Consider the following 15686-nt stretch of genomic DNA (forward strand, 5'->3'; position numbering starts at 1 on the left):
ATATATATAATTGATGAATGTTCATTATTTTAGTATCACTATAGATTTTTTTGGTGGAAGTTCGAAAAGGATATTGGAAAAGAGTTTTTAATATTTTATTTTGAGCAGTTTGCAGATGAGCTAATCTTGTTTTAAATATAGAGTCAAAACACGACGTTCCATCATATATATTTTTAATTTACAAATCTTAGCTGCAATTTAACCGTATTATAAGTGAGAATGCAACGGTCAAACGTTTAATGCCAATATATCCTAATCTATATTATATATAACGTGTAAATGAAAACCGAAATAATACCTACTTCAGAGGCTTTAGAGGTACATTATTTACTGTCTCTTAACTTATCTGTGAAACCGAAACGCTAGTAGTTTTTGAGTAAACCACTGCCATAGTTTTTACTGAAAGAGATCAGATACAGCCCTAACATCACATGCAAAATTAAGATCAAGTGACTCCTGTCACTTTATGAGGTACGCGAAATAAATTTTATATTTTACAGGGTGATTACAGTTTGCCAACCCCGCCTCTTCCCGCGAGAGTCGTCCAGATCGAGTAAGATAATATTATGGAGATAAAGGAGAATGAGCAGAAAAGTTCTCTGTTGCTACTCCTACTGTCAACTTCTGTCATAACCAATCTGTCTCCCCAGCGGAGCACAAGCAGGGGACAAAAAATACATCTCCCGATTATATCCCTTGCCAGGGGATATAATGTCCACCCGATAAAGCACGGAACATGGAATAGGAGAAGTTTACCCCCGTTTATTATTACACATATATAATTTGGATATTATTGCCTCCTCCTTGTCTCCTGCCCATGCTAACCATGCTGGTGGTGATTATAGGCAAACCCAGCCGTTGAGAGAGGACCGTCCAGCAATGGACTGCTATAGACTATTAATGACAATGGGACCATCACCAAAAGCCTGCTTGTCCAAAGCTCATTTTTCTGTTACAATTTCGTAGTGATAGCGCAGATTTCATTAATTTGTGTTTTCTTACACCGTATCTCGAGTTTAAATTAAACCATCGGTTCCGATTACACGTAATATTAAACGTCAAAGCCCGCAGCCCCACAATAGAGAAGCGTGAAAGATGTTACGTGCTCTAAATTGCTCTCTCCTTTTTTTAAGGAAGCCTGCATTGGGATATTCATATGAAATTTTTGACGACTCCCCTGTCGCTATGGTGAGCGATATACCCCCGGGTTCATACATGGGAGGCCCCGGGTCTGATCTCCTTCAGGTGACAATTTCAAAGTAGAGTGGCTGAGCCCTAACTAAAATATAAAGAATAATGTAAGTTATGAAAATAATATCTCCTACTAATGATACAGAACCACTAAAAAATATTGCGCAGTGGTAAATAAAATATCCTGCAAATTGTACTCAATCTATATTTACCTTAAACTTGCTGACACAACAAGTTCATAAATAGAGCATTGCATTTATATATAGCTATATTTTTTATAGTAATCCTTAATATTATAAATGTGAATGTAAGTTTGTTTGTTACGCTTTACGAGCGAAAACTACTTAACCGATCATCATGAAACTCTGTACACATATTCTTGGAAGTGTTAGAAGTAATATAGGATACTATTTATCTTTCATAAAAAAAATATATATTTTTTTAATAAAAAGTATCCTATATTACTTCTGATACCTGTAAGAATACGAGTAAAGCTTCGGGAGAGGGGATGAAAGTGTTCGACGATTTTACACCATAACTCCGACAAATTATAACCGATTTAAATAACTATTTTTGTACTATAGAGGTTATAATATGTGTTTAATTTTGCCCAAATTTTGTGTAGATCTGATTAATGTGGTTGGAGATAGAGGACAAAACTCCTCAGCGGACAGCAGCAAACCCCTCATTTAAGGCTTAGCGATACTGAATACTTAAATTTTTTTAGAACTACAACTAAATAAAACGTTAAGCATTCACAAACCTGGATGCCGAGCATTAGCCTTAAGCCGTGCAGCTGAAATAGACGTGGCGTAGTTTTATTTTCTCGCACACCGGGCGGTATCGGACACTGCCAGTGAGCCGGATTTTAAAACCATTAGTGGAGGCTCTCACTGCAAGCTGTAAACACTACGGCATTACCTTCCGAATTCGGACATGACGCTGCTTTCCAAATACAATCCTACTTTACCATTAAAACCTTTGTCGACCACCCGGTAAATTGTGATTTAAAGTGGGAGGTTACGAATTCAATTGCCGGCAGGGGCATTTGAGAATTTATAATTTTAGAATTTTAGCTAGTCTGTGCGTGAGAGACTTAGGCTGTGGCTAGTTACCACCCTATTGACAAAAACGTGCCGCTTCATACCGAAACGATGTCGCATATAAACCGATTAAGGATAAATAAATAAATTTACTAAGACAATACACACATCGCCATCTAGCCCCAAAGTAAGCGTAGCTTTTGTTATGCGTACTAAGATGACTGATGTATATTTTTATGAATAACTAGCGTACTCAGCCCGCTTCGCCGGGCTAGATTTTGCTTTATTTTATTTAAACAATAAACTTACATCATTAAATTTTTAATTTAAGTCTCATAATATATTAAATCATTTATTTCTCTCCGTATTTATTCTCTTCTATTCTCTTCTCGAGCGGGTGAAGATAATTATCTACACCCATGTACACCCAACAATAGAATATCATCATAGTAAATAAAAGCTGTATTTGACAGTTTGACAGATCAAAAATAGGAGTGCTCCGATCGTCACCAAACTTTACAGAATCACTCGCCAGATCAATCCGGAGATTCTGTAAAAGTTTCATTGAAATCGGTCCAGCCGTTTCGGAGCCTATACGGAACATACCCACACACTTTTTCTTTTATGTAAATAGATAGATATACATAAATACTTATAGCATGGGTTCAATATAACTACCATACCCTTAAAAGATTAGTCCAATACCATCTTAGACTGCATCCTCACTTACGAGCAGGTGCGATTGCAGGGAAGGACATTGCGGAATAAAAAAACACTATTATAGAAACAAAATATTACATTGTTGAAATACAAATATTGTATAGAACGTGCATAACTTTACAGTCCTTGATGTACTTATAATCCTTAGAAATTGAAGTTGAAATTATTACATCAGAAATTGACGGACAAATGATATAAACCGAAGTAAATTTCCAGTGCGAGTAATAAAAACTTCAATGGAAGGCTGTTTATAACTCTTACATTCTTACTCCCTTAAGTTTTTTGTAAATTGTACTGGTGATTATTTCCATTTTATATCACCCGTCCGCTTGTGCATACCCTCTTTGCACGCCACTGATAATCACTACTAATTATTCTTAACAAGCCGTTGCCCGCGTTCTTCGTGCGCCTTTATATATTACATTTTCTAGTAATCCCGTGAGAACCGTTTGTGTTACTGGTATAAAAAGTGGCCAATGTTACTCTCCGTCCCTTCAATGTGTCAAGTTCTCTGACAAAAGACGTCTGTTTATTATCGACCCGCCAAGAAGAGCGCGAAGCAAACACTGCCGTACCATCCTTTACTGAAACCATTTCGCCGCATTTTCAGGCCCCTATTTGAGAACCTCTGGGTAAGACCAGTACCCTTCATTTCATTGTAAGCAAAGAAATGATGAAGCAGTGATGTCCTCATCACTGATTTCATCCCGAAATATATCTTGAATTAAATCATGTCTGCATTTATTTTACAATAGAAACTACTACTGACACTTAAAATATCAAATCCCATAAACAAAAATTCTGATTTCTCAGATAACTCAGGTTATACTACTTAGGCCCTCATGTAAATAATTTATCGAAAAGGCTTAGTTCTGCTGCCTATTCGGTAAAGAAGATACGCCATATGACCGACGTAAAAACTGCTAGGCTGGTCTATTTTAGTTACTTTCACAGTATTATGTCATATGGAACCATACTATGGGGTAATGCTGCTGATATTGGCATTATTTTCGTGCTGCAGAAGAGGGCTGTTCGATCGATGTACAAAATGTGTCCAAGAGAGTCATTGAGAGATAAATTTAAAGCTTGAAGATGACAATACATATTTGAAAATTCAATGTGTGTTCATAAAAACATTTCTAAATTTAAGAAAAACTGTGCAATAATTTAAGAAGTAAGTATAAACTTACAGTGCAAGATACTAGATTACATAAAATTCATAATTTGTACTTAACATAATTGCACACAATTCTACAATAAACTACCCATTGACATCTTGGAGGTGTCTCTTAAAAAGTTCAAAGTTTGTATTAAACGTAAGCTTATAGAAAAGTCGTATTATAGTATAAAGGACTAAATAATCGATAAAAAAGCTTGGGTGTAAATAATTGCTCTAACCAGGTTACTCTTCTAATAATTTTAAATGACAGTGTGAGATGGTGATAACAAAAACACCCGGCTCAGTTTGTTGTGGTTTCTTCTTACACCAGGCCGCGCTTGGAACCCTCGTACCTTTAGTTTTAAGTTTACGAATATGGCTATCGCCATCATCTCATTATCGTGTAATTCTCATGTAATGTACGCATCAAAAGTGCCTACTTGAATAAAGATATTTTTGACTTTGACTTTGACTTTGACTTTGACTTTGACTTTGACTTTGACTTTGACTTTGATTTTATATACACACTTGAATCTTTCACCCGTTGGAGATACCACCGCACCCTGTGTTCCCGGTGTTCCCGGTGCTCCTTCGGTGAATGTAGGGGAATTTTAGTTTGTCTCAGAGGAGGGTCTGCAACGGAGGGAGCCGCTAGCTGGGTCGCAGATGTATTCCAGGCGACTGGTTGGAACACCGTGGCTTTAGTCGGTACGAGTCCGACATAATCACCGTGTCTCTTTGGCGCGGTGGTATTCATAAGGATTTCCCCAAGAAAAAAGTTATATACACACTTATGCATAAAAAGCAGTTCTTGTTTAGTACGCGGTCACCTAGTATAGCATAAGATATTTTGAGGCATGAGATGAGTAAGCTATTTTACTCTAAGCAACTTGTATTGGATCTAACTTTATTTAATTATCTCCATAGATAGTTGTCGCCAAAGAAAAGTAAGACCAAGTAGTGCTGACAACCTGAAAATGGAAAAAACATTTAAATGTTTTTAGAGTAAAACACATAACATAAAATACATAGTAAGCGTCAAATAGTTAGTTATAATGTTACGGCAGTGATACCATTGGCTGTAGCCCGCGACTTCGTCTGTGCTTGTTTAGTTAGGAGATAGAAATTACATAATTTATACCCGGACATACTCGTATGCCGGATCTAAATTATACAATTTCCATGTCCACGATGCTATCTCCGTGCCGAATTTTGTCAAGAACATAATTAAACTGATCTTTCCAACAAAATAGAGGAATTAAACTCGGTCTAGATATCAGAGTCGGAGTTATGGTGTAAAACTATCAAAATATGTTATTCCCTTTTCCTAAGGATACATATAGTTTTTTTGGGATTAAAAATAGCCTAAGTGTTGACCTGGAGAATCGATGTGTGCGAACAGACTGATAGACTGACGGATAAAAATCTGTCTTGTCTCTATCCAGATTGATATATTAAAAAAATACTGAAATCATCCAGTGGCAGTTTTATTATAAGTACCTATGGATAAAGATATTTCTAGTTGTGTTGTTACGAGTAACATGTCTATTATTTCTAATATCAACAAAAATATTTTTTTTGTTTGTATACCTTTGAAAAACTGTGCAATAATTTAAGAAGTAAGTATAAACTTACAGTGCAAGATACTAGATTACATAAAATTCATAATTTGTACTTAACATAATTGCACACAATTCTACAATAAACTACCCATTGACATCTTGGAGGTGTCTCTTAAAAAGTTCAAAGTTTGTATTAAACGTAAGCTTATAGAAAAGTCGTATTATAGTATAAAGGACTAAATAATCGATAAAAAAGCTTGGGTGTAAATAATTGCTCTAACCAGGTTACTCTTCTAATAATTTTAAATGACAGTGTGAGATGGTGATAACAAAAACACCCGGCTCGTTTTTATGTTTATTTCTTGTTATGGAAGAGATGTGTTTTCTGACACAGGGGTAGTATTACTATCCATAAAATAAGGCTCCAGCCATTAGAATTATTTATTAAATAAACTTTTTTTTTTTTTTTTATTACGTGTACTTACCGTAGTAAAAGTGTTAAGACTTATTGGCACATAATTCAACGATGTCACATAACAAGGAAGTTGCGCCCTGTGGACCAAAATTGATTAGAATTCTATATAATATACACATAGAGTAAAGATGGTTAAGAGATCCGACGAAGCCATCTCTAATTATTATTCTTACTTGTCTCATTAGACCATCTTTACATTATTTTTAAACAAAAACGGTATTTTTTTTATTTACCAAATAAAAATATTATCCAGGTACTATACAGACATAGCACTAAGTACGGGACGATGTAAGGTCTCTTACTGACGAATGTATTAAGACGATCTACATATCCCGTCAAGAAGAAGCTGTCTAGACAATGTTGGCATTTACCAGGACTTCCAAGAATTAAAAAAATCATAATTAATTAATTTCAAGTAGGCCTAGTTTATAAGCACTTTTGAAACGTACAGTACGTCAGTTGGTCGCGACTCTACCGCTGTTTCAAAAGGCAGCTTCTACCGAGAAGAACCGGCAAGAAACTTAGCAGTTTGCTGTTTTTCAAGATCATTTTATACTTTTAACAATCTGTGGGTATATTTCTAGTAAGTCAATTATGTCGGTATTTTGTTTATCGTATACACTTCAGTCTTGTTGAGAGACACAGCCGGCGCGGCGCAAAGTTACCTTACTGTGTCTTTAGTCGGTATTATAAATTATTTTCTTACCTCATGATGATTAATCTAATGGTTTTCTGATAGTTTGTACCTCCCTCATACCATGGATTCTCATACGCAGATTCTGCTATTTTTTCACTCTGTAATATTTTACAGAATATATACTCAACTGGTTTTTTAATAAAAATAAAACTTATATAAACTAAATATTAATTATTTTTGTATGTTTTACCTTTTCCAGGGAAACAAACGAACACATAATCTCCACAACTTAGTTAAACACAAACTATAACATTAACCACAAAATGCTTTGCGATCAACTAACAAGCGAAAAACTTAAGAGAGCTTACCATAGATTCGATAGTAGCATATTAAATCAAAGCTTATTTTGCCATAATAAATTTCTGTTTTGTATTAAGTGTATTTGTTGTTGAAAGTAATGTACGTATGAGATAAAAAGTTGAGTTAGGTAAAGGGGGTGGTAGGAATATAGCGTTTTGGGAGCTGTAATATTTTAAAGAAAGCGTACTGTATTTATAGAAGAAAAAGAAAAATGTATAAAGATTAGTGCACGCGAAAGACAATTAATCTGGAAAAGGAATAAACTCACGGTACCCCTTCTAGAATTCAGCGTGTCACTTATTCCACTTACCCACAATAAAGTTCACCAGCACAATACTCAATAAGGCGTTATGCGAAACGATATTAATTTATATAATTTTTGTAACTTACACGGCCATGTTTCTCACGAATAGAACGTGCGCGAGAAAATAAAGATAGGAGTTTTAATGAGAGGGAAAGAGAAAATGTCGAATTAGTAATTTTTATTAGCGTTTTGTTTCGGCACATATTTTGATTGCCATATTAAAATTGTGTTCCCTATTATTACCAGAGAGGGTTTGCCGATAATCATCAGGCTGGACGGACGTGTTGGTAATCACATTAAATGGCAGTAGTAGCAGAGAGGACGATGCTGCAATTTCCCCGTTATAATCCCACGGTCACCTTGTACGATAGCCGCGAGATGTGGAATTGTGACATCTGTATTCTGAGTAATTTTTCTTTGTGTTGTATGCTTACGTACTTTGTATGATATAATAATATTTTTTTTTTTTTATTTCGTAATTGCTTCTTGTGTACAACCTAATCCTTAAGTCTAAGTGTTTTTTTTTTCCTTTTCTTTGTAGGGTTTGCAAGGCAAAGATCGCTTTTTTGCGATAAGGCCGCCCATTGTACCTGTTTTTTATTTAGTGTTGTTTTTGTTTATAATTTCATTTCTGTTAGGTGTACAATGAAGTGTATTTTCATTTTATTTTCATACTAGCTGTTGCCCGCGACTTCGTCCGCTTTTGTTTTTCGAAAGACATGTGCCTTATAAATGTGGCAGCACTTTATGTATTTAGGATAGCTAAGCCTGGTTTAAAATCGTCAAACAGTTTAGTCCCCTCTCCCAAGAGAACTGAGCTTAATTTCGGGATAAAAAGTATCCTTTATTACTTCTAATACCTTCAGGAATGTTCCGTGATGATCGGTTTAGTAGTTTTTACATGAAAGGGTAACAAACAAACTTACATTCACATTTATAATATTAGTAGGGATTCTGATACGTCGTTCACTCTGCCGTCATCACAGGGCACCCGTCACCACAACACTCCTACTTTTGATCATCATCCATATCATCAATCCATTATCCACTACAGAGCACGGGTCTTCTCTCAGAATGAGAAGGGTGTATGTAGGCCGTACTCTTCTCTTAGAATGAGAAGGCTGTAGGCCGTACTCTACCACGCTTGCCAAGTGCAGTTTGGTAGACTTCACACGCCCTTGAGAACGTTATGGGATCGTTATGAGATCTCTCAGGCATGCAGGTTTCCTCACGATGTTTCCCTTCACCGTTTTAAGCAAGTGATATTTAAATTGCTTAAAGAAACGCACATAACTCGAGCCGGGGCTCGAACTCGGTCTCCACGAAAGGAAAGTCGAAGCCTTACCCACTAGGCTATCACCGCGACTTTTTCTGCTTCTTTTATGTGGTAGATATTAAATAGATCTAGAGAATATAAATTTATTTCAGATTTGTTACCTCTTCTTTCAGCATTTCACAGTAGTAGCAGAATAGGTAAACCATAGCCAATAAAGCTAATGTACTCATTATATGGGTGAACTTATCTACAGCATCATGAGATACCTTTAAATAAAAAAAATAAACATTATTAAACAAGGTTAGCACCACGTTGTCGTTTGACGGATAACATTTATAATAAAAAGATGGGATATTTACAAGAAGTTTAAGTAGGAGGATAAAAACTGTATTACACCTATACAGTTTTTATATAAGTACCACATATAAACAATGGAATGTTTATAAACATTCCATTGTTTATATGTGGTATCAAAAAGTGCACTTTTACTTGTCTTTTTTTTTTATTTAATATGATTTTACCTTTTTCATGGTTAAGTCGTCTATTTTGCATCACGAATGTATTGTTACTAGTATTACATTGTAACGGCCTCCCTGTTGCAACGGTGAGCGCTGTTAATTTAAGGAGGAAGTTTCCGGGTTCGATTCCCAGCAGGGGCAATTTGGGAATTTATAATTTCTGAATTTTCTCTGGTCCGGTCTAGTGGGAGGCTTTGGCCGTGGCAAGTTTCCACCCTACCGTCAAAGACGTGCGAAGAGATTTAGTGTGCCAGGGCCATGTCATGTAGAAACCGATGAGGGAATGTGACTACCTTACTCCCTAACAGTAATTCCATCTTAGACTGCGTCATCATTTACCAATCTTAATTTATTGAACTCTTTATTTTAATACCACATCATTAACATATACTGTGCTGTAGTGTTCTTCTAATAATTTAAAATGACATTGTGAGATGGTGATAACAAAAAAAAAACACCCGGCTAAGTTTGTTGTGGGCTTCTTCTTAGACCAGGACGCGTTTGGAACCCTCGTAGCTTTAGTTTTAAGTTTACGAATGTGGTTATCGCCATCATCTCACTACCGTGTAATTCCTTTGTACGCATCAAAAGTGCCACCTATGGGCCTACTTGAATAAAGATATTTTGACTTTGACTTTGACTTTGTGTACTCTAGTGGAATTAAAAAAAAAACGATTTAGTATTTATTTTCCATATAAACTTAAAATGTAGATGAGGGATTAAATAAAATCATTTGTTTCTATGCGTGGCTTAACTTATGTTGAAGAAATTTTGACATAGTAATAGTGCATCCTGGAGACGAAACCAGGATACATTTTATTCAGGGTAAATAAGGGATTTTGACAAACCCTGCCACTATTTAACAGGTGAAGGTATAACTTACCGTTAAACTAACAGCAAAAAAGCACATTATAATAGCGTAGAAACACATGTCAATGAAAACCATACGACAAAAAATATTATTTAATAACCACGCCAGTCTGAAAAACGAAAACTTTGTGAATGACAAGGGTTGGTCGATTTTCAATTTAAATTTTTTTTTTCTTTCTAAATCATAATATTAATAAATGAATAAATATACTACGACACTACACACATCGCCATCTAGCCCCAAAGTGAGCATACCTTGTGTTAAGGGTACTAATATGACTGATGAATATTTTTATGAATAATATACAAATAAATAACCAGACACTGAAAAACATTCATGTTCATCACACCAACATTTTCCAGTAGTGGGAATTTCACCCACGGCCTAGACTCAGAAAGCAAGGGCGCTGCCCACTGCGCAAGTCGGCCATCGAAATTAAGCACACAACACACACTGCTGGATTCAAATTATTCTTTTTTAAATGTTGATGGACTGTCACACCTGTGCCAAAATATAACTGACCGTGTAGGCGTTACGCCGTAATATGGACTCATAATGTAGTTTTGAAGTAAAACTTCTTTAGGCGCGACTAGTAACTCAGATTTTTTTCTGACGGAAGTAACGTTTACGTTATTTAAAATTAACAATTCGGATTGGTCGTAAGTATATGTCATATACTCCACACTTCTTTACTTATACACCAGCTATTGGCAAACACTAAAATCATTTAGGACTATTTATTTCCAATATTTTCAAACAGATCAATTGTGAATAAAAATTCAACAGTTTAAAAAATTAATATTTTAAACTGCAAAGTTTTTTGTAAATCTCTAAATATACTGTTAAAAATAATTATTAATAAGTTTTCTGTCGATTGCCATCACAGTGCGTGCTGAGATTCAAACTTGGCCCCCCGAAAGTGAAGTCGAAGTCCTACCCACTGGGCTATCGCCGCTTCTTTATAATATTAGTAATGATCAATTCAAAATGCTAAAAATTGAGACGGTTCTAGAGCATAGACCCACCACGCTGCTCCAACGACTATCATGACAAGTAAGTAATAATAACCGAAACCGATGGCTTAACGTGCTCTCCGAGGGTTGGGTTGGGTTGAGGCACGGGGATTGACACCGCCAATTTCCTAACTCCGGGCTGGTACTGAAAATTCTTTAACAGAAAAAACAACACTTAACAATTCTAGACCCGACCCGGGATTTGAACCCTGGGCCACGAGATTCGTAGTTGAATACCAACCACTAGACCAATGACCAAATATATAGTGTTGAATCAAAAAAGGTAGGACCAATACAATGGATATAACGAAGTCTGGAGAACTGAAGGCTCGGGCGTAGAAGACTGGCAAAGCATTCCTTCACGTTCCAAAAGGCTGCCCTCGCTTTAGTTTATTCCGATGACGCGACACTTAGTTTTTCACACAAGACAAGCTGCCAAAGTGTATCGCAAAGCATCGCTCGTCGCACACGGAACGCGGTGTTGCTAACATTAGTAAGATTTATTAATCTTTTGTATGTTTTACTTACTTGAGTAATTCTTGATGATTATTGGCCATTGTTTCAATACTTCTGTTTTCATCAAGGGTTGGCCCTCTAGCCATTATAAATCTATTTGGCATTGGTGCAGCATTTTTTATGCCCTCCCGTAGAATAGCGAATTCCGTACTCAGTTGAGAGCATAAAGTTATGATCAGACAATGTATGCCGAGATAGTAGTTTATCAAACAAATTACTTGTAACAAATAAAGAATACGTTTTAAAGTTTGATCGTGAACTAAAAATTGTCAATCAGGGTTAGGATGGGCGCTACCCATTATCAAAACCCTGATTGCCAACATCTATTTAAATTTATATTTTATATCACTATAAAATAATATCTTAGTAAGTTCATGTAGATGATGACCTCATGTTTCGAATGATCGTAGTCGTAAGTCTGTGGTGCATCGGCTGTCACCGAGTTGGGGCACATTTGTAGAGATTACGTCGCGATGCATAGACCTGTTTTGGTGTTTTTTTTTTTCTTTTTTTATTACTAATATTTGAGGAACCAAACAGATGTCCCACCTTATGATAAATGGAAAACTATTAATAAATAAATAATAAATACACACATCGCTATCTAGTTCCAAAGTAAGCGTTGCTTGTTTTATGGGTACTAAGATAACTGATGAATAATTTTATGAATAAAATACATAAATACTTTTTATATACAGGTAATCACCCAGACACTCACAACATTCACGTTCATCAAATAAACATTGTACAGTTGTGGGAAAAGAACCCGACCTGGGCTCGATTCTTGGACTCCGAAAGCAGGGTCACTGCGCCAATCGGCCGTCAATACTATTGCCTGTAAACAGTGCAACACTTCGCAGGGCACGTAATTATGAAGTAAATTGTACCTTTATTTGACCTATACCACAATTAAATCATCTTACTCACATCCTGGGGTAGCTGGAAGAGATCTTTTATAGAGATAAGCTTTCGTTTATCCTTAGCTTTCTATTTATACACTTCATGTATCTTATGTTCACAATAACAATTTATGGTACATAAATACTAAATTAATAAATAAATAAGGAACACGTCCTGCGACTGCCTGCCGCCCTATGTCCATCAAACTGACGCGTAAGTATTAAGCTTCGTGTTCCTTTAATTACATCGGCAACTTCGCCCACACCGAAACACAGTATTGCAACAATGCTGCTTAGCGACAGAATGGCAGTACTTTCCCGGATGGGCAGTCAGAAACAGCTCTACTAGTTACCGCGTCCATAGAATAATGGTCGTCGTTAAGGCTCCAAGATTTGACTCCACAATATCTTTAGCTTCTAAGATAAAGCAAGACGCTGATAAGATACTGAAGTGGATTAATGTTAAAACTACTGTACTTTAACGTTTATTTATATAATTTGGTGAACCTTAAAAACTCAGCTCGGCTTGTAAGACATTTGACTTCTGTAACACTATTACGACTAGGATCCGTTTTCTAAATATAGAACGTATATTATTAGTACGCACCTATCCATCAAATTATAGTCAAATACTTACTACTATATGACTGGAGAGCATACACCAGTAGGTACCGTGCCCAATTCTTCACAGGATCAAAAGGATACACGTATCCGAATGGTAGAAGAAAATCAAAATCTTTGTGACGAATTTTCCCAATTACTGTATTAAACAGCTGAAGAAATACATTTTGTAAAGTTCCTATTGTAGTACCCCAGTACAAAGCTGGAACAAAGAAGAGTTTGATGTTACAATAAAATATTTCATTTACCTCAGAGTAAATAGCCAGGAGTATACTTTTCCTAAAAGAAACAATCAATGAATAAAAAATATATTGTTATTTACTCACTATTAGACTATACTTATTTTTTTAAAAGTTGTATCTTTAAATAAATAAATAACTAAATATACTACCACAATACACACATCGCCATCTAGCATCAAAGTAAGCGTAGCTTGTGTTATCGGTACTAAGATAGCTGTTAAATTTTTCTTTATGAATATAGTACACAACCATTTTTACGAAGGAAATAATAATTACAAACTAAAATTAATATTTACAATAAATATATTCAGTTGTAGGTAATACACATAAATACTTATAATACACAGATAAACAACCAGACACTGAAACACAATCATGTTCATCACACAAACATTTTCCAGTTGGAATCGAAGCCAGGCCAACCAATCGCCTAGGACTCAGAAAGCAGGGTATCTACTGCGCCATTTTGCCGTCAAATCAATATTTGCCGTATAGAAAAAAAATATAATATTTTGGTTTTCCCGACCGATTTGGTCATTTATATAATAATTATAATGGTTTTGGGTCTTATTTCAACAACCACTATTTGATACTTTAGCGATTCCTTAAGTCTTGTAACGGACAGCTGGGGTATATATATAATATTTACCTGTTTGTCTAAAGTTTAATTGTTCCAGTCGCCGATTTTTTTCCTTAATTTGAACAACACTTAAATTTTTTGTCTTCCACATCTTAGCTAAACCCTCTATCAGGTGTTCGATATCATTACTCTTTGGTAGCAAAACTGTTGCTTTTAAAATACCTAAAAAGTACCAGTAAGAAATCATTCATCAAGATAGAGACTAGAAAATCTTTCTTTACCACATAAATATATCAGTTGCAATAACATTTTACTTATTTATTTTTTGTTTTTAAGATTTAAAATGTTACAATCTAGAACAATCATTACATAGCATAGATAAACATTTGCCACAAATATTCTTTGCTTAAATAGCTATCTACTAATTTATTGCATAGTTGCAGTTGTTATGATTACAATGAGAAAAAAAAATAAGGAAAATCTTAGTTATATTATAATATCTACACTTATAATAAAACTGTAACTGGAAGATTTCTGTACATTTAATATATTTTGAAAATTTTGACCGGGGATGCTTTATAATTGCTACTGAGTCCAAAAAAGATTTTTATTTATGTTTGGTCTGTCTGTTTGTCTGTCTGTCTGTCTGTCTGTCAGTCAGTCTGTCGGTCTGTCTGTCTGTCTGTCTGTCCGGGCATCACACCGGACTCATTCTCGGACGAAGTCGCGCGGGTACGCTAGTAATATATATTATTTTGACGTCCACTTTTGTACATAGGTCTTTTGTAGCAGTTCCAAATACCACGGTCTTATGCTTGGGTCTTCGCTCCCAGCGATTCGTTTGACGTCATCCGTCCACTTCGTCGGGGATCTTCCGACGCTGCGTTTACCGGTGCGAGGTCGCTGTTTCAGCGCCTTGGGACCATAGCGTCCGGTTCTCCGAACTATATGCCCCGCCTATTGCCACTTCAGCTTCGCGACTCACTGAGCTATCTCTGGATCTCCTCATTCCTGATTTGAACAGGTAAAGTAATCCGAGCATAGCTCTGTCCATCGCCCACAGAGTTCTGGTTCGTCAATTCCTAATATTTTAAAGAAATTACAAAAAATATACTTGGTAAAAATAGTGTTTGTATCAAAACATACTTTGGAGTCCGATAAGGCAAGCACATGCAACGAATGCCATGTCCGAAGTACTTGTCTGCAGCCCAAACACTTGAAAGAAGTAAATCCACATAGAGATGAAGTTAAGAATCACTACCACTATCACGATCACGAACCGCCATTGCTTTTTCCAGAAAGGTATGTCGTTATTGAAAAATACAAAATTGCATCTCTTTAAATAAGTAAAAGGAATTATAAAAGGTTTGGTGAAGTCGGCTGGGAAATCTTCCATTCCGTCCATTTTTGCGACAGAAGTATTTGCTTGCTCTCTGCAAAGTGAAACGATGTGTCCATTTATGATTGCTTATTAGTCTACACTTTTATTAGTTTTACTTTCTTACTGGAGATCCGTTTAGTAAGAAAAAAACTATTGGATTTCCTATTGATTTAAAAATATCTATAATATTTTTCGCTATGGGCTTGTCAAATTGAGTGTCTGTTTGGCCTTTAAAGCAATCAAACTCCACGCATGATAAGCCTCTGAAGTTTGTGTTTATCATTAAAAAAAATCGAAGCTCATTTATTTCATGCCTAG

General features: G+C 35.7%; 1 protein-coding gene across 1 annotated transcript in view; it reads right to left on the reverse strand.

Annotated features, from left to right (window-relative positions):
• LOC120631732 overlaps window positions 1-15392 on the reverse strand; it is a 44729-nt gene extending 29337 nt beyond the window's left edge. The window contains exons 1-3 of the mRNA XM_039901414.1: window positions 15134-15392; window positions 14057-14209; window positions 13182-13367 (exon numbers count right to left, since the gene is read on the reverse strand). Of these exons, the coding sequence (XP_039757348.1) occupies window positions 13182-13367; window positions 14057-14209; window positions 15134-15392 (598 nt within the window). The remainder of the gene's footprint in view (window positions 1-13181; window positions 13368-14056; window positions 14210-15133) is intronic.
• Window positions 15393-15686: the final 294 nt, after the last annotated feature.

Source organism: Pararge aegeria, chromosome 18 (assembly GCF_905163445.1).
Source record: "Pararge aegeria chromosome 18, ilParAegt1.1, whole genome shotgun sequence".
In the NCBI taxonomy this organism is placed as follows: domain Eukaryota; kingdom Metazoa; phylum Arthropoda; class Insecta; order Lepidoptera; family Nymphalidae; genus Pararge; species Pararge aegeria.